General features: G+C 40.1%; 1 protein-coding gene across 1 annotated transcript; it reads left to right on the top strand.

The window, feature by feature from the left end:
- Window positions 1–767: 767 nt before the first annotated feature.
- pdrg1 (p53 and DNA-damage regulated 1) lies at window positions 768–3,593 on the top strand. Its single transcript, XM_034198661.1, has 5 exons — window positions 768–927; window positions 1,682–1,751; window positions 1,857–1,931; window positions 2,064–2,144; window positions 3,216–3,593. Exons 1-5 carry the CDS (start codon window positions 844–846, stop codon window positions 3,296–3,298), a joined length of 393 nt encoding a protein of 130 aa, XP_034054552.1. The 5' UTR covers window positions 768–843; the 3' UTR covers window positions 3,299–3,593.
- The last annotated feature ends 16,317 nt before the right edge of the window (window positions 3,594–19,910 follow it).

Genomic DNA, 19,910 nt, shown 5'->3' with positions numbered 1-19,910 from the left:
AGGGGAGTGATTAGTCAAATATGCATAAATAAAAAGAAAGAATGCAGACTAGGTAAGATACAGATAGGAGAGAGGAGTTTATCAAATATGAGTTGTGAGCATATTCTAATGATTTTTTTATTATTTACATATACAGTTCTTTTTCATATGAGTGTTGAGAGCTGTATCCATACATCTCTTCATTTTTCCCTCAAAGTGCACCAGATTGATGCATTCAACTTCAATTTAAAGAAAGAAATCTTCCCGGGGGTGTGAGGTCCACCAAAAAATAAATCAGGTTCACATGGATAGGATACTAGATCGGTTAAAAGCAGAGAACAAATGTCACTCTGTGTGCTGTGTGCTCTGCATGTGTGACCATTAAAGAGGGTTTCATTCCTTCCTTAATTATATTCTATAAATCTGCACACTCATCTTCTTAACACTATAGTCCCTAATATATTTGTAGAAAGGCAGGAAATTGAATTAAATCGAGAAAATGTTTCATTGTGGAGGACCCCCTGTTTTGTGTCCCCCCCACTTCTCAAACCAAAGTTACACCCTTGCACATACATGTCCTTCTGTGAAAAGATAAGAAAGACAAACTCTAAAGACCGAAATCAGGAAGCTTGGGGTGGAACAACCAACACTAAAATAGATATACTTTATATTATCTAAGAGGATTTAACATTTTCTTTTATCTATTTATTTTTTTGGGTAGATAATTCTGGTTCACACTCCAATACAGTAGGTGGCGGTAATGCCTAAACGCTGGTTGCCACCCGCAATAAAGCCGTGAGAAGAAGAAGAAGAAGAAGAAGAACAACAACATGAACAAGATGAAGAAGAAGAGCAGCAGCTAGCATGGACGCCGTGTCGCAGCGAGTGTTGGAGCACCTGACGGAGGTGGAGGAGGCCGCGGAGGAGGTGCTCAGCACCAAGCAGCAGGTAACTGAGAGCAGACACGCAAGACCCGGATGTTAGCCCTGTCTGTGGTCCACAGGGCGCTTTTCTTCAGCCACATGTACGGTGTCACAGATCACAGGTTAGATGGAGAACATGGAACAGGTGGAGAAATTACTTTACTTGGAAGCTTCAATTCGGCTTGCCACTTGATTTGACTGCATTTTATAGGAACTGTCTCTTATAAATAGTCCACCCTAGTTCATAAATCCAGAGGTGGAAAAAGTACTCAGATCTTGTACTTGAGTAAAAGTAGAAGTACTCAGATCTTGTACTTGAGTAAAAGTAGAAGTACTCAGATCTTGTACTTGAGTAAAAGTAGAAGTACTCAGATCTTGTACTTGAGTAAAAGTAGAAGTACCAGAGTGTAGGAATACTCTGTTACAGTAAAAGTCCTGCATTCAAAATGTTCCTCAAGTGAAAGTAGAAAAGTATTCTCATCAAAATATAGTTAAAGTAGCAAAAGTAAAAGTAGTCATTCTGCAGATTGGTCCATTTAAGAATAATATATGATATGTTTTATAATTATTTATGCATTAAAGTGTTATCAAAGCTGGTTCAGGGAGCACTTGATTTGATAATCAGCAGGCAGGGAGCACGACCATACAGCAATATTGGCATCGCTAGACCCATGGCAATATTACAGCAGTTTCACTGTTAAATGTTTATTTTATACTAAATGTGTGTGTAACTATTAAGCTCCACATGACCAGAGGAAGTTTCTAACTTGATGTTACAGGTGGTGGAGCTGGACAGCAGGAGGAACAGGAACAGAGAGGCTCTGAGCGCGCTGAGGACAGAGGACACGGGTGAGACATCTGGGCTCAAACATTCATGATGTTAGGGAGGTCGTATACAAAAACTCACTGTGGATATAAGTATCGATGTTGAATCAAAACTGATGTCATTTGCAGAGAAAGTGAAGGTTTGCTTAGGAAACATGTTCATCAAACTTCCCAAACTGAAGACTAGAGAGATGATTCAGAAAGGTAAGAAAAAGGGAGTTTGGAAATCAAAATTGACCAGATACTGAATATCATGTATTTGAATATAAATATATCTGCGGTGCACATATTGTGGATACATAACTTCATCCTAAACAGTTTGTTTGTCACCTGTAGACCAAGAGCAGCTGGACAAGGAGATAAATGAGCTTCGTAAAGGACTGAAGGCTAAAGTCAACCGTCTGAATGAGCTGCAAGGTACCTGCCCCCCCTCTGGCCCTGTGACTCTTTTACAGAATACACTTTCTCACTTAATGCTGAGAGGATACTTAAGAACATATCTAGGATTAAAAGACTAATGTCACAGCAGGATTTGGAAAAACTTGTCCATGCTTTTATCTTCAGTAGACTGGACTACTGTAATGGTGTCTTCACAGGTCTCACTAACAAATCTATTAGGAAGCTGCAGCTGATTCAGAACGCTGCTGCTCGAGTCCTCACTTATGGCGCATTTCCACTCCATCGCGGAGCTCGCTTTAAGCGTGACGTGCCCGGCCCGTTTTTGGTTGCGTTTCCACTTGGGGTAGTACCGGCTAGCGGGTACTATATCACAGTTTTTCTGGCCCCATAAAATCGAGGTTCTTTCCGGGCCAACAACCAGGCTGAGTCGGGCTGAGTATGCTAAACTAGAGAGAGAATCGCTGGCAACTACAAAAAAAGAACATATTTGACTGTGATTTAATTGTAACAACATACTGATACCGGTTAGTAAAAACCATGAATTAATGCTTTGACAAGTCTGCAGACAGACGGCAGGCGAAAAACCTTTTAAAATGCGTGTTTTCTAAATGGAGCTTGGCTAAGCTAACGTTATTTATGCTCCGACCGTCCACACTCACAACAACGGCCTATACAGACATAAATAAGCCAGCGACTGTATTCGCCATGACACAGGCAGTCTGTGGTTTGTACTCGTTTAACTTTTGTCTAGTTTCTGAACAGATATGAGGAGCTGTGAGCTCTGAGTGCTAAGAGCTAACGGCTGTGTTGTTTTTCTGGGGCTCTCATTGAAGATGACGTCACGGCTCCGCCTACACTGCGTTACTATAGTTACTGCCCCAGTTCCTAAACTGTAATGGAAACGCAGCATAAAGTGAGCCAATGCCGTAACCATGCCCAGGTCCAAATGGACCAATCCGTGGAGCTCCTCACACACACACACTCAGCCTTATCTTTTCTCAGCTGCAGCTCCGCGTATTTCTCAGGCTGAGAAATACGATGTGTTGGATGATGTATGATTCATGATGTGTGTCTTTTGTTTGTTTGCAGGGAAACCTGAGCTGCGGGGCTACAGTCTTTCTCCTCTGTCCACTGAGGAAATCAAAGCTATTAACAGCCTCTTCAAGAGATGACTTTAAATCTCCTTACGCCTGGACATTTGTTGGAACAGAAGCCTCCTGGATGATTGACAACCCATATGTTACCCTTATCAGCTGCCTGACATTTTCATTTTCAAATATTGTGTTGCGGTCTAAACCCTACAAAAGCAAAGTTCAGACAAAGTATGTTTAGGTATTTCCCCTTTCCTCTCACTTGTGGAAAATCAGCCTTATGCTCAGCTGAGTGCTGGAAGAACATTGTGTGTGTGAACACAAAGTGATGTTGTGTTGTCTGCTGTGATTAAATTGACAGGGCTTTTATATTGGATGTGACTGTGCAGTAGTACCTGGTGCTGTAGAGCAGATAGTGTTGTTTCAAATTGTCACTTAAAGGTGGGGTAAGTAATTTTGGAGAAAGCAGCTCGAGTGCGCTAGAATTAGAAAATACACAGCCGGAAGAAATCTGCCACTTCCTCACAGAGCCCCTCCTCCAACACACAGGAACGCGCACATGACCAATGAGGGCACGAGATAAGTTTGTGCACAGATGGAAGGCTGACAGGCAGGTAGGCCATCCAGTTACTTTAGCCGGGCCGGCTCAGATGATTGGTCGTGCTTTTTACAGCACTACGGCTTCCACAGATGACTTTTTTTAATGGATTTTTCGTCAAAGCACTTCAGATATTCATTGCTATCGGGATGTTAAGAGCATTCCATGGAATATAACAAAGTGTATCTCGAGCCGGTTTCTCAAACTTACCCACCCCACCTTTAACATATCATTTCGTGCCATATGTTTAAGGAAAACATTTGAACCTCGTGTTCTAGTTCCATCACTCAAGTCACCTATGATAACATTGTATTCTCCACGAACATGCACAAATCCAAAGATGATGCCACACATGATATAAAGGAAATAAACCACACACACACACTGTTAACTAGGGCTGTAGCGATACACAAATCTCACGATACGGTACACGATATTCAGCTCACAATACGATATATATCACGATATTCAGCCAGATACGATTCTATATAATTCGATACACTTATATAATTTTCTGAAAGATTTTAAAGGGACAGTGTGATTTTGGTGACGTCTTGAGTGTTCCATTGACTTGGATTGAATTGATTCAACTGAAAACTGAAAGCATCAATTATACAATATATGGCTCTGACAGAGAGTCTACAGCTTGCAAATGAATCAAAATATGTGGTGAGAAAATTAGTTTCATTTATTGAAACAGTGCAAACTGTAGCTTACAAGCCTTTGAAACGTAAGTACATAAAGTGCAGTATCACAATGGAGAATTAAAAGGTGCAGCAGGTGGCGGAACACGGGGGATTTGAATGGGACTTGTTAGAAATTAAAATCAATGTTTTGATGGCATAAAGTACCTTAAAGATACCATCAGTTTAAATGCTGTTTTATACTGAAAAACCAGAAGTTCTTGTGCACAACCAGTTGTTAAGCTTTTATTCTGAAAATCCTTCATCTCCGGTTAGCATTTAGCATGTGGCTAATATACCATTTACTATAGAGGTGAATTTAGTAGCGATATGACACGGAGTGTTGCACACCGAAACCTACTGATTTCAACACTACAACTATAGACAACGAGATATTATTATTGCTGAATATTAAATGAAGGTACAGTTTATTTGAATACGTTTGTTTACAGACGTGGGTAGCATGAGACAACATTCGGAACTACCGGAAATTATACCAGCCGTGAGGTCTTTTTGGAGTATTGATTACAGCGTTTAAAATGTATTAAATGAAAAGTCATGAAAGAGATAAGGAGGAGAAAATGCGTGTTTAGTTATATATTTAATGTACAATGTCTGAATCCTCGGTAATGCGCAACAACGAACAACAACCGGCCCACAGGGATCAGCCAGCAGAGGATATTTAACAGCTGGAAAGGTGGAGCTCGCTCTCTTCCCTTCACTCACGAGAGCCAGAACACAGCTGTTTTTCTGACTGAACCATCTTCTGCTTGTAACATTACCGCGCTTTTTATTAATTAAAGTATACATTTGAACCTTCTCAGAGACTCAATTAGTCTCCTTTTTAAAGCTTCTCTCCTGGACGCGAGAATAACGAATACAGTTATCAGACTTAATGTATGCGGCTGAATGTATCGATACTTTCTCGGAAAACTAAATATCGATATATATATCGCAGGATCGATTAAATTGCACAGCCCTACTTAACTAGAGTTCACACACTGTTTCCATATGATCTACAACTTTAAAAGTACATTAAATAAAATCTGAATTATTGTTTCACATTTGGAATTCTGTCCACATTTCAGCAGTTTCTCCTACTACAAATGTCACCTAAAAAATACACATAGTACACTTAGAGGCAACCTGTAAAATATGCTTTATTTGTCTCTTCCAACTCAGTTTGTTGAAGCTGTTTGCCTTATTGACAACCTGTCTCACTGACTGCTCATGTTTCTGTGCAAATTGACCTATTTCAAGTTATTCCAACATAACCTGAAACCAAAGCTATGAAGATGAAACTTCAGGCATAGTAAACTGTAGGTTCCCTGCCTACATGCATGTTGCTCTGTGGCGGACAGGAGACTGTCCTCCATTGGTTTGAGTGACAGCATTGTGTGGTTCTGTGGCCACAAGATGGCAGCACAGTACTGGATTCAGAGGCCCCCCACAGCCTTGTAGTGTTCAGTGGGTGTTTCTCAATGTCGAGGAAGGCTCCTCCAGAGCCACTATTTCAAGGATGCTACGTCATCGAGTCCCGCCGAAGGACTGTTCCAATGGCCAGCATACTTGGAATTCTACCGAAGCCGGCTTACTTCGTAGCGATACATTCTAATCCATGGATATTACATGTCACTACATGCATGCCGGGCCGCCCCTGGCCAACTTGGGGCCCCAAGCGACATTGTGAGATGAGGCCCCCCCCCCCCCCCAACCGACAGGAGTGAAAACATTTTTTTTGGAAACAAAGTAGGCTACTTTGCAAATATAATTCCTCTTTATTATTATTATCAACACTTTTTTATGCAGTGAGGTAAATGGTTGTGCATGTGTGTCGTTCAGTATGCGTTTACAGGTGAATACGTCTGCATTTCCTGCCAAATACTAGCCTCAATTTTTTTTAAATATAATTAATGCAAATAAACAACTTCTACTAATAATAATAATCATAATCAATTCAATAATATAAATACTATATTATTTTATTATAATATAGTTGTATAGTCAAGACAAAACATGCTTATGACATGCTCAAAAACTGATATTTCTTAAATCTGTATTCAAATGTAGTTCCCTCTACATAATGATCCTTGTGTTTATTTATTTGTTTGATTAATAAACACAAGTTGGAGTCCGTCAGGACCGAGGGTCGGAGGAGCTCATTTGCTTTACAGAATATTACACCCGGAAGTAAGTATTCTCTCCGCTTTGCTTGACAAACCCCATGATAGTCCTCAAGCTCTGTGATTGGAGAGTGTGCCGAGCGTCGAACAGTACTTGAAATGGGATGGAACCACGGCAGACTGTCCAAAACTGGATTTGAACGGGTCCACCCCGTCCCCCCCCTCCCCCACCCCGTCCCCAGAACTACACATGCTGGCTATTGTGTTTCGCAACCGTTCGCAACCTGTTCTATGGCACGTCTCTACTGGGAGTTGTAGTTTTAAAAGACGTTTTCGTATTTCCCATACGAATAAGTGGCCAGTATTAAACTGTGTACATCCCTGGAGGTTTAGGGGATAGGAAACACTCAAATGTAAAACATATAATTAATAAATGGGTGAAAATTGCTTGTGCCCATAATGGGTAGCATTACCCACATGCCAGCTAAGGTCAGAAGAGCTTTATTTAACAGCTGGTCTTATGTTTGTGACCCCTCCTGTTGTTCATTGATAAGCCTGAAACATGCACTTGTCAAGGTTCAGAGGCACATTTTGCAAATATGGCAGTAGCCATCGATCATCTTAAGATAAGATATACTTTATTGATCCCAAGTTGGAAACATTTGCGTTACATCAGCATGTGTAACAGTTGTAAATATGCAGTGGTGTTTATTTGTAAATCATTTAGTATAATCACACACATTCTGTGTTTTATATTTAATAATTCTGTGTTCTTTATTTATTGAATGTTCAATACCTGACAAGGCCGGAGATGAAAAACTTTGGTCACAGGTTCCTCAACAGTGCATTACAAGACATCTATCAATATGTGTGTAACTCCACCATTAAACTGTCGTATTCTGCACATTTCTTATACTTTCTACATACATCTTATATAAGAGTATAATGCATATGTATAATATCAGTTAAAATAAGTGCTTCAACATAGTTAACATTGCTGGAGGTATACACAAAGTTTTTCATTCATTGCATAACTACACCGTAGTTGTGTATATGATATGTCAATACACCTTAGGAAATCTTGAAAGGGATGTGCAAAATAGTCATTACAGTCTTTAATTAACTATTAGTAGAGAATAACGAGTAATGAATATACTTTATAGGGATCCTATTAATATCTAATAATAAAAATAATGAAATTCAATAACATGCTTTAACCACTAGGTGTCCCTTTATATCAGCTGTGCACCTTTATGGTGTAAATACAGCCAATCTACCAATTGGATCAAATATAAAAGTCAGCCGAATTAGTGTTGATACTGCAAGGAGACGTATTGTGTGAAAAGAAATGTAAGATGTTGTTTAATGGCTGATATATTTATGATCCATGTCACGTTTTCAGTGTTGGCGGCAGTTCCTCATGTTTGTCGAGAAGTCTTCTCATCAGGGCTCTATAAATAGAGAACTACGGCAGATATGTAATATGTAATGCAGCCGAACCGTGTATTACAATGCCGTTATGTGATGACCTCCAAAGAGAAAAGCAAGCAGACTCAGAATAAAGTGTTTTCGGTCTGTTTCCGGTATTTGTTTATGACGATGTGATGTGAGACTGGAATTGCACAGGGGAAAATAACGTATCTATCAGTGGCGAGCTGTCAGGTCCCTCTAGGCCCTCTGTGAGGGCCTAAGATATTCTAAAACATAATATTTGAAAACATAACAAAAAACGTTTTTAAAAAAATATTTGTTGTTAATATTAATATTTGTTGTTACATTTTTCATTAGTTTTACCAAAATAACTTGATTTAAATGTATTTAAAATAATATTTCCAAAGAAATAAATCCTTTGAATCTGCCTGTTCAGTTTCTGTTGGAATGTGAACGGTTAAATGCCGTCTCTGCGAGTTATGTGAAGACGGGAGGGCTTGTTGGTCCCTCTCTACATTCACAGAGGGCAAGATTTTAGCTGGCGCCCCCCCCCCCCCAAATGCAGACACTTACACTTACTATGATTCGCGAGTGCACGGTTGTGGCATGACCACCAAAACAGAAAGACTGTAACTGTATTTAGTTTCCTATCCATTTGAACATGATTTAAGTGGGGGGGGGGACCTCACCTCCTCTAGGGAGGTCCGGGGGCATGCACCCCCGGGAAGACTTTTTTTTTTAATATTGAAGTTAAAAGCATCAATCTGGTGCACTTTGAGAGCAACATTAGGAAATCTATGGATACATCTCTCAACACCCATATGAAACAGAACTGTAAGCAGATTTTGTTTTTCTTTATGGATATTTTACAAATCACTCACCTTTCAAACTGTATTCTTGTTTATTAATAACAACTTTTTTGTACTTTCATATAGTATTTTATACCTGTTTTTCACCTATTCTCTTATTTTTTTATAACTATAATGATCATATCAAGGTGTGCCTTTACCTCACTGAGCTGAGGTTCAGAGCCGCTCAGTCTTTCAGGAGAGAGCTCTCCAAAGCTCTCCCCCCGCGGCCGCTTACACAGTAAATTCCAATGTTAATAAAAGCACACAGAAGCTGTGTACGTTTTTTAGGAGTTTGATTTATTTTAAATTAACACAAATACAAAATTAAAACCTATAATTGCACACTAAAACCATTTTTCAAAAAAAGAACAATTTCACATAAACCTCTGGTTTTTACTGGCAGTTCAACTTGATTTGGGGGGGGGGGGGTGTGTGCCATAGTTTATGGGCGCTGTACGCAATATAGGCGTAGTTCTGTTACTATAAGATTATATAATGTACTTTGTTGATCCAAAATCGGGAAATTGTGTTGTTATGAACACTTTTTTTTTTCTTTTTCCCAATTTTCGGCGCCCCCTATGGGTTGATGCGCCCTTAGCATTCGCCTATACTGCCTATGCCGAGGGCCGGCCCTGGGCCCAGCTATAGTAACTCAACGAGAGAGTAATGTCAAATGACAGTACAATTGACCAATCATATCTTCCCTCTAAATGGGCGGGCTTTATTTTCGCGGACTTTATGACAAGTTCCGCCCGCTGTGAAGTCTATGCAAGTGATGCAGTGACGCGTCCTAAAACCCGGAAGTAAGCTTCACTCGGATTCCCTCGACAAAAGAGCAATGGATTTCTCCATAGGATTTTGGAAAATAGCTCGAAATAAGGTCTGTGGAAAACAAACCTGTTAGATAAATGCACGTTTTGTTCAGCCGGATAATATCCACATGTCTACCCTACTTTTATTATTTTCGAATCATAAATCTAAACGATAGATTTATGATCGATAGATCTATGATCGATAGATTTATAATTAGCATAAGTTCGTTCATGATGGCTCACTTCAGTGATAGTGATGACATCGTTGCGAAATTATTAACCGAGTCATTTTCAAGATTGAGTTACAATGATAAACTGGAGTGGCAAAGGATCAGCTGAATGACCCGCAAGTGCTTCATCCAAAAGGACAGGAGGATGGACTTTGTGTTTAAGTGATTTGATCTTCAAAGGTAGGCCAAAGTCATTTTCAATGCGGGCCGCCGTGCCGACTTAATTCATTTGTAATTGTTACTTGGCTGTGGGTGCCCTGTCATGATAGGTGTTTATATAAATGGTGTTGTTTTGTGTGGTAGAGGGTCGCTGTCATTAATGCGTTTTGCACCCCGGGCCGCGGTTTTGATATTCCGCTGAAGTATACGCTGTGACGTAATATCTCTTCTTTTTTTCTCTCGAGGGAAGGGGGTTCAGAGGGCCTAGGTATAAAAGTCACGGCTCGCCACTGGTATCTATGCCACAATTTTAGATGCGGATTTTGTTAAACTAATACGTTTGCGCTATGGACCAACACTATACATTGACGGGGAAGGGGGTATCAATAAAGATAACACCATTCAACTGTTACACAACATAACAGAAATAATATCGATAGCAGCGTCCCTAGCAACCACCTTGGTAACAATGAAAACGTTGTATCGACACAATTTCCTGAAGTAATCTTCGTAATATCTAGCAAACTAAAGATCATGTGCATCAACTGCACACATAATCTGAAATAACAACTCATATTTCTCGCATCAAATGACATCAAAACGCATTTTAATGGCCAAACTAACTTTAAAATAGGCATTTTCCACCGAGAATAAAACGAAGTTCGGCCATGTTTTTTTTTTCTGCAGGGAGAAATTTGAAGATCACGTGACATATACGCCAGCCTTTGGAATAAATGGTGAAAAAAAAACGTAGGGATCCTACAATTTCAGAGGCGTTTTTGTAGAAATACTACGTCCTACGTTGTGGACCAACGTAGTTATTACACGTTTTTTTATGAGACTGGGTTGGATATTCAGTACAGGAAGCGCACATACGGGTACTTCTCAGGCATGCCGGGTAATCTGTGACGTTTCACTCTCTCAAAAGTTGGGCCATTCTATCATCATGCGCTAATGAGCAACTCTCATAGGAATGAATGAGGCCCCACCTCCCACGCTGTATCCAGTTATTATTATACATCCATGGCTCGGGGTACCATATCTGCTCGGGTGTATTTCCGTCGCATCCGTCATATCCGTCATATTGTATGGCAACTCACCGCAACTCACCTCCCTCTGCTCCCAGCGCTCTGCTGCCACACACCGGCCATGTTGGAACTGCAGCCGGAGGAACTCGGGACAGCTTGTTATGTGTGGGGTCCTATGGTGGGGTCCCAAAACTGACACGGGAAATAGATTTAAAAGAAAGAAATAATAATAATAATAATATTAATAATAGGAACAGTGAAATACAATATAAATTAATACTAATTTAAAGAGCCTGTGACACGAGTTTCCCCCATCATCCAAACCCATCAATTTGAGTAAATATTGTCCCCTTGAAAACCGTTACTGAACTGATTTTGGATATTTGTACTTTGATAACCATTAATCTGCCCTTCAATGTTGACCATTTTCTGGATCTTCTCGGGGATTCTTCAAGTCCCGCCAAATTATGTGTGACGTCATTGCGGGCACAGCGCTCCAGCTGCACCGTTCAGGATCCCAGCATCTGCATGTAAATGCACGATGGCGCACACAGCAGCAAGCTCAGACAGCGATGACAGTTTAATGTTGAACGTGTCTGAGAGCTCATATGAGGCTGAAGGATCGGTTTATGTTGTATCTATTAGAAGTTTAGGAATTAGGTGCGTCAATATGGGCGATCATACGGTCATGTAGCCAGTGGTGGAATGGGACTAAAAATCATCCCGGGACTCTCGACCGGCCCACTTCGGTACCGCTAGTAAATTGTTCAACGGGGGGAGTGGGGGATGTCAGGGTGCTGTAGATAGTAAATGTAAATATGTAAATATTTGTGTCACTGCATCCTGGTAAAATACAAATATAATGTATAATGTCTGTGTCTTTGACATTAGCGCTGCTAGCCACCTGTGCCCTGTACTACGAAGCCAGTTCAACAGACCCTGGATATGTTTGAGTAACACACAAACTAACAACAACAACAAACTAACAAACGAGATCTCGCTAAGCGGTCCTACGACGCTGGTTATCAACTCGGTAAATCAAGCCAGGGTTTCTCTCACCAGCTGAGAGCGCGTTCACGTCTAAGACACGAGTGGATCTGACTTTAATTACATTTGACTCGAATGTCTCGTCAACATAATGTGTTGCTTAAAATAATACTTCTGCATACAGTATGTGACACTGTAAGTGTTGCACGGCCAGATACGGCTGGAGAAGCTGACTCAGATAAGGAAATATATGATATATTATGATAGGCCTATTATATGATCGATGATCTGATTGATGATGTAATATGAATGATAAGTGCGACACGTCGGCGTCTTCTCTGCATACGGCAGTTTAAACTGTAGGCTATTTCCTTTATCCTGTAATATGACTTGAGAGATTTAAACTCCGCACACTGAGTTGATCTCTTTTCTATAGACGCCGGAGGCGGGCAGCGTCAGGTAAAAAAAGTTATTTAGCCTTCCCAAACCTGAGCCTCACGCGCCACCTATGGGGGATGTGCGAGTGACTTATCCGACCGGCCCACTTCGCTACCGGCCCATCAGGATTGGTCCCGATGGCCAGTCCGCCACTGCACCCAGCCCACGTAAACTGTCAACGGGGGGAGCCTCGCTGCGGGGAAACGGTGGACCTAGTGTCCCGATCGGAGTGGGAATAATAATAATAATCCGTGCATTTTATCCATTAATTTCCCCAACATTGTGGTGAAAAAACCACACGTTTAATCCATGTTGGTGTAGGCCTACTACAATTACAAAAAGCATCGGTTTGTTTTCTCATCAGGAAATGCAGACCGGCTCAAACAAACGATTTTTAATCATCATTCTCACGATCATTTAATGTATCATATGTTCGCCGAATTGACATGAAAGCACTAATAAATGTAGTTTCATCCACTTGAGTTTACAACTACAAAAATAATCGATTTGTTTTTATATCACATCCTACGGGAGGAAATTCAGTAGCTCTCACTAACGATTTTGAATCCTAATGTAATCATCATCTTCACCACCATCATTTATGTTTATGTTCGCCGAATTGACATGAAAGCACTGACAAATATGAATATACTGTAGTCAACTTCATTAAAACGTTATTAACGTGCCTAAACTCAGTAATTCACAATTTCTACGCATGACAACACACTTTGTCCGTGTTTGGCTCTCTCGCCGCACAGTGAAGCGTTCCCGCATTGACGTCACTTCCGGCTTCCCCCAAAACTTCAAAATGAGTCGAAGGAATTTCCCCGCGATGTTCGAAATTATTGATATTTAACGGAACGGTATCGCACCATCTTTTTTAAACTGACGGTTCGAGATTACTAGTAGCCCAATATTTCATTGCACAACAGTTGTTGGGATGCTGTCACAGGCTCTTTAAGTACGACACATTTATGTACTAATTTTTATTTCTTGATCTGTACCTATTTGTTTGTCAGTATATATCATTTACTTTCCCTATTCATTTATTTTTTCATATTTTTGCATATATTTATTTACACATTCACTGTTTATACTTATTCCCGCATTTGGACCTTTTTTATATTTATGTAGGCCTACTTGTGCACATAAATAATGTTTCTAATTATTTACAATTAAAAAAAATATATATTCTGCGTTACTTTAGCCAACACTTTTATAAGGCCACTAGATTAGATAATTACGAAATGTGTAGATAGAATACATATCTTTCAGGTTGTTATTTTGTCATTATGTTTAATGTTTTATTTACCTTTTAGTATTTGTATAGTATCTGAACTTTGGAGAGGAGTTGGGAGACACACGACACATCAAATCACATCTATAGATCAAGACGAAGCGAATGGAAGTACTCCCATACTCCTAGCGTGAAAATGTTTGTGAAAAACGTGTGCAAAGTCTCCGAAAATCCCAAAAATAAGCTCATATTTGAATTCCCCATTAAAAAAAACACATCATTCAGTAAAAACAAGGCCCCATTTATCATCTACTCTCTGAGACGATTCCAGGGATGCCTGGCTTGAGTTTCTACCACCAGGGAAAGTGGACAAAAGTGCCCGAGATCAGCCTCTTAATTTACCCAGGGCCTAGTGCTTGGTTTTGGGCATGAAAATTCAGGAAACTCCCCTGAGTATTTTATTAAATATCTGAACTTTGGAGAGGAGTTGGGGGACACACGACACATCAAATCACATCTACAGATCAAGACGAAGCGAATGGAGGTACTCCTAGCGTGTTAAAATGTTTGTGACAAGCGTGTGCAAAGTCTCCGAAAACGGAGCAGTGGCTGTGATGCTAGCTTTGCGGCCAGCGGTTAGTTGTTATTGTTTGAAGTTGTTGCTATGGAAACAACATGACGGAGAAAAAAGTAATATCTTCTACATATAATAACGGACAAAGTAAAGAATGAAGTGTAGGCTATGCCTGTTTGAAGTTGTTGCTATGGAAACAACATGACGGAGAAAAAGTATAATCTTCTACATATAATAACGGACAAAGTAAAGAATGAAGTGTAGGCTATGTTTAAATGTTCGGAATTTGACCGTGTATGATGGCCCTCTTGAGTTGCCGTACAATATGACGGATATGACGGTTGACGGATGCGAGGCAAATACACCCGAGCAGATATGGTACCCCGAGCAGATATGGTACCCCGAGCAGATATGGTACCGACACCGCAATTTCTCCATAGGATTTTGGAAAATAGCTCCAAATAAGGTCTGTGTTTGACACAAATTGAAGAGACAGATCACGTTTTGTTCTACGACATTAAATACATCAGCAGTGGACCCGCTGGGGATTTTTGAAGAGTTTACGTGTCTGAAAAATTATGGTTGTTAACAAGGGGCTGAATAGGACTACAGAAGTTGTCCAGGCCGTTTTACGTCATTACACCAAACACGTAAAACACTCCCACTAAATTTGTTTGCCCTGTTCTGCTTGAAAGCAAGTACCTGCCTCCTGCAAACTGTTCAAACAAACACTTCAACTTGTACCATTTACAATCTGTATGTTTGAATATGGATCTTAAGTTGGCGTGACGTTGAAGCAGCGACCCTGCTGTAGTTCCTTTATAGCATAACGTTAGCATTTTTCTTCTTGCGACTAGATTTATGCTTTGAAAATTATAAAAGTAGGATAGACATGTGGATATTATCCGGCTGAACAAAACGTGATCTGTCTCTTAAATGTGTGTCAACCACAGACCTTATTTCGAGCTATTTTCCAAAATGCTATGGAGAAATTGCATTGCGTTTTTGACGAAGGAACCGGAAGGAGTTTACATCCGGGTTTTAGGACGCGTCACTGCGGTTCTCTATGAGCAACTCTCATAGGAATGAATGAGGCCCCGCCTTCCACGCTGTATCCAGTTCTTATTATACATCCATGCTGTTAGCCTGTTCCACCATTCTTCTTTCCGAGGCTAGGAAGGATTCTTGCCTCGCTTCCGAAGGACCTGACTCGGAAGACATGTCGTACCAAGGAAGCGTCCTCGACATTGAGAAACACCCATTTAATGTGAAATTATGTTTTCATAATGTTAGGTTTTTGTTGCAGCATGTCGTCATTTTATCATTGTCATATCTTGTCTATAATACAAGTATTTGATATATTTATGATTATGGGTGAACTGTATTTTGTTTATTTTGTGTTAGAGTTCACCTTGCCTTCACTGTGACCTTTAGGTTTCTGTGGAGCTTTTTTCTCTGACTGAGACATGCTTAGTCACAAAGTGAAAACAAGCCGGCTGCTGTCCCCAGAGAGGAATGTTGATGTGCATGAGTAGACATGGATGTCCTCGGGCAGCGAGGGACAGGAAGTGCAATCACACAGCAGGTAGATTGTTTGTGTGTCTGCTTCTCTCTCAGACTGGTTGCGTGCCGCCGCTCTCAGACCCGGGACCAGCTGAATGATGAGTGAATGAGTCAAAGGATGGGAACCTGCTGATCATCCCAAATGTTCGACAATTATACCCAACAAGTCACGCAACAGAGCTATGTTATAAGGGTGACTCACCGACAGCATTCCTCTTCCACCTGTGAAACAACACCGTGATGATTGATTCCACAATGTTGTCCTCCAAATCCCTACAAGAGCTAATTATTCCCACGGGAGCAATACAAATCCATCTATAAACTGTCTATTCAGCGGTTTGGCTGTGTAGAGTGGAGATGTATCACAGAGATGTCTCAGCTGGGAAACTAACATTATTTACAGTTTGAAGGCCAAAGTGTGGGCCAGAAGGCGGTGATGCTGCTGCTTGAGATGAAAAATGAACACATCTAGCTGTCACTCTGGGAGACAACTTGAATGATCTGCTTCTAAACATCCTGCAGGAAAGCTTTGGAGTTTTCCTTGGCATGTTTTGCCATCACTTACTGTACGGAGGCTCAGTCACTGGTACTTTTTCATTTACAAAGCCATGTTGGATAAACTACCATCTTATATCTGCTCCCTGATCTCTCTGCGAATTGAAAGTACTTATTGCCTGAGATCGCATGCTGTGGTTTTATTAAATGTGCCAAGTGCTAGGACTGTCTTAGGGAAGAAAGCTTTTAGATGTGCAGCTCCACTAACATGGAACAGTCTGCAAAAAGAATGGAAAATTACCAAGCTAGTACCACTGCATGTTTTTAAAGCTCGGTTGGATGCTACAAAATCAGATGCTGTTGGTACCTGTACATGTGGTTAAATATGTAAATTGTAATCCCTGTACATTTTGCAGTATGATGTCCTTTTGTTGTTCTGTTGTTTATGTTGTTATGTCTTCTTGTGGAACCTACTGCTGCAGGTCTCCCTTGAAAAAGAGATCATTGATCTCAATGGGATTTCACCTGGATAAATAAAGGTTTTGAATTTAATTGAAATGTGAGGAGTGTGTGTGGTTTTGGTTCCCTCCTGCTGAGGGACTGAATTATTTATTGGCTTTCAAGACAATATCTTATTTAGCTGTCATTCACATGCCATCCCAATCTGCAGGACAGAGTGGTGATTTACTGCAGGGGATCAGTGTGTGCTGTCACAGAGCTGCACATCAACATGCGATGACACGCTTTGAAGAACAAATTTAGCGATCAGTCTCATTTGTGAGACACACATAACAGTTCTCAGTGAGAGAGAAGATTAGTTCAATCATTTTTACCAAAATAACCCAAAACACCCAAAAGACTCTTGGCTTTTATAAGGCCAATCGTGATCCTCAGTACTTTTTGGGTACAGAGAGAAGTGTGTGTGAGCATCATTCTATCCTCTTGATGTAGACCTTTGATCACATGAGGAGATCTTTCACATGTTATGTAACACTGTTGTTACAAGATCCGCTATGGCCGCTTTAATCAAAAAGGAATTTCTTTATTTTTATATGAACAATGAATCATGGGAACGTGTAATGTTAAGGTGCCACTCGTAGAACTCTGCAGCCAGCAACTGTTGGTTCACACTCACTGCTCTGAACATTGGATTAACCAGGTCAAATTCTAGTTTTTCAACAAGGACAAAGTAATTGGCCCATATTCAATGAAAGCTTGATTTTTTATTTTGTATTCTACTAATTCATCCAAAAATGTATAATTCATACACACAAAGATAAACAAAATTAGCAGAAGCGAGAGGGCTGAAGCATAGCTTATGGGAAGTAGCCCTCCCGTGAATTATCCTTATACAACATTGGCATTATTGCGTCAAAAAACGTATAGAAATTAAAGAGTGCAAAGAAATAAAGAAAATTGGTGAAAAAATAAATAAAAGTTCAGGCAAGAAAAAAATAAATGCATATATATATATAAGAAAACTAGATATAGGGTCATTTTCTGTACATGTAAATAGCAGTTGACTATCTTTTTTGAAAAGGAAAATACTATATATATATATATATATATATATATATATATATATGTACTTGGCAAATAAATAATAATAATAATATATATGCATATAAACATTGTGAACACTTATTTTCAAGTGACTTTTTTTACATTCATATGTTCACACATACACAAAATATACATAAGCACCATAATGTTCAGTATATAAGTACAGAAATGCACTCATATACACCAAATATTGCAAAGCAATTTCCAGGGCTGAAATAATAATTCAACCCCATAACGATGGAAAGGAATAAGAAGGAAAAAATCATTAAATGTGTCTTTAAATATTCCTACTTCCTACTAATCACAAATCTTGGAGAAACTCATACGAGCTATTACATTCCAGGGCTTGACTTGATTAAAATGACTAAATGCTAGGACAAAGACCCACAAGAGGTGGGAAGAGTAAATAATGACTCAGCACACAAGATTTAATGAGAACAATTATTCTGCAGAAGAATAAATACATGAAAGCAATAATGCTTGAGGCCTAGTGAATTATATTCCATATGATATGAATATGATTTTTGTTTTCCTCTACATAAATATAGACATTTCCATCATTAATCGGTGCATAACAATACACCACATTAAAAAAGTCAGATAGTCAGATAATATTACTGTTGACGTTAAGGATGGCAGCTTCCTCATACGTTGCACTCGGAGAGAAATAGTTGGGACGGAGACGATGAACTGTTTAGCCCTTGGACATGGTATTTTCCTCAGCACCACTGGTACATCCTTTCGCTCAGCCGAGCTAACTTAGAACACACACACAGTCTGGACATCTGCATCAGGTGAACACTCCCTCATTAACATATGACGCAAGCCTGCGTCCTTACTTAGCGCGTAACGCTTCAGTGCCTCACAGTGGTACAATAATAATACTGCATCCCTTTGGGAACTTGGGTACAGAATAGACATAATCCATATATAACAACTGAAGACATAATGTAAACATTTCACTTAACACCCCCACTTGTACTCAGGTTGCTGTACTCCAAAAATGTAAACAAATAACAAAAAGAAAATGTGGACCTCACATACTCCAAAAACGATTTCTGCAAACTTCTTCAATTTCAGCTTAAAGCTGTTACACACCAAGCCGATTATCGGCGTCGATAGATGTCGATAGATGTCGGGCCGTCGATGAGCGTTGTGTCGCCCTACTCAGATTGGTGTGTACTGCACCGTCGTGTCTTTTCCGCCGTGCCGACACCTTCCGCCGCCGATTCGACTTGTTGAATCGGGAGGCCGTCGGCCAAAGAAATCACTCTGATTGGCTGTTCAGCTAGCGAATCAGTGCATGAGAAGCGAAACGGAAGTGAGGGATCCAAACAAACTATTAAGAAGGCAAATCTGAGATTTCATTTAACTCCAGCTCTCGACACAGGTTCGGGAAAGCCCCATGAGCTTCTTGCTGTAGAGTGAAAATGGAACGCACACGCTATTTGTTGTTTGTTTATATCACACAGTCTGTTCTTCTTCTCTCGGTTATCTCTCGGTTATCACGCAGTCTCTCTTCCGGTTGTTGCCTCTTTTGAATGACGAATACATACTAATGTTCAAAAAGAGGTAACCACAAAGCGATATTTAACTGAAAATACTAGGGAAATGTTTACTCAGAATTTCTCTTCCACACTTGCCCCTGCTAACATCTCAGTAAATGAGCTATAGATCATTTTAATTCAAAAATAAAAAATGTTATAGATGCCATTGCTCCAACTAAGGTAAAGGAAGTGACTGGGAAGAAAATATCTCCATGGAGAAAGGCCATGAGTGTGAAAACAGAGAAAAGGAGAATGTCGAAAAGCTGAACGCAGGTAGCGAAAAACAAATCTCCAGGTTCACTTTGAAATCTATAAAGAGAGACTTGGCCTTTATCATTTGGAATTGAAAAACGCACGACAATCGTTCTTCTCTG

The sequence above is a fragment of the Gymnodraco acuticeps genome, unplaced genomic scaffold (assembly GCF_902827175.1).
Source record: "Gymnodraco acuticeps unplaced genomic scaffold, fGymAcu1.1, whole genome shotgun sequence".
NCBI lineage: Eukaryota > Metazoa > Chordata > Actinopteri > Perciformes > Bathydraconidae > Gymnodraco > Gymnodraco acuticeps.
This window is presented reverse-complemented; position numbering and strand designations above follow the sequence as displayed.

What these genes read in the sequence shown, in the direction of transcription:
- pdrg1 (XM_034198661.1), top strand. Translation starts at nt 844, where the DNA reads ATGGACGCCGTGTCGCAGCGAGTGTTGGAGCACCTGACGGAGGTGGAG. An exon ending in TGCTCAGCACCAAGCAGCAG is followed by an intron (nt 928 to 1,681) that starts GTAACTGAGAGC and finishes TTGATGTTACAG; the next exon opens with GTGGTGGAGCTGGACAGCAG. An exon ending in CCGTCTGAATGAGCTGCAAG is followed by an intron (nt 2,145 to 3,215) that starts GTACCTGCCCCC and finishes GTTTGTTTGCAG; the next exon opens with GGAAACCTGAGCTGCGGGGC.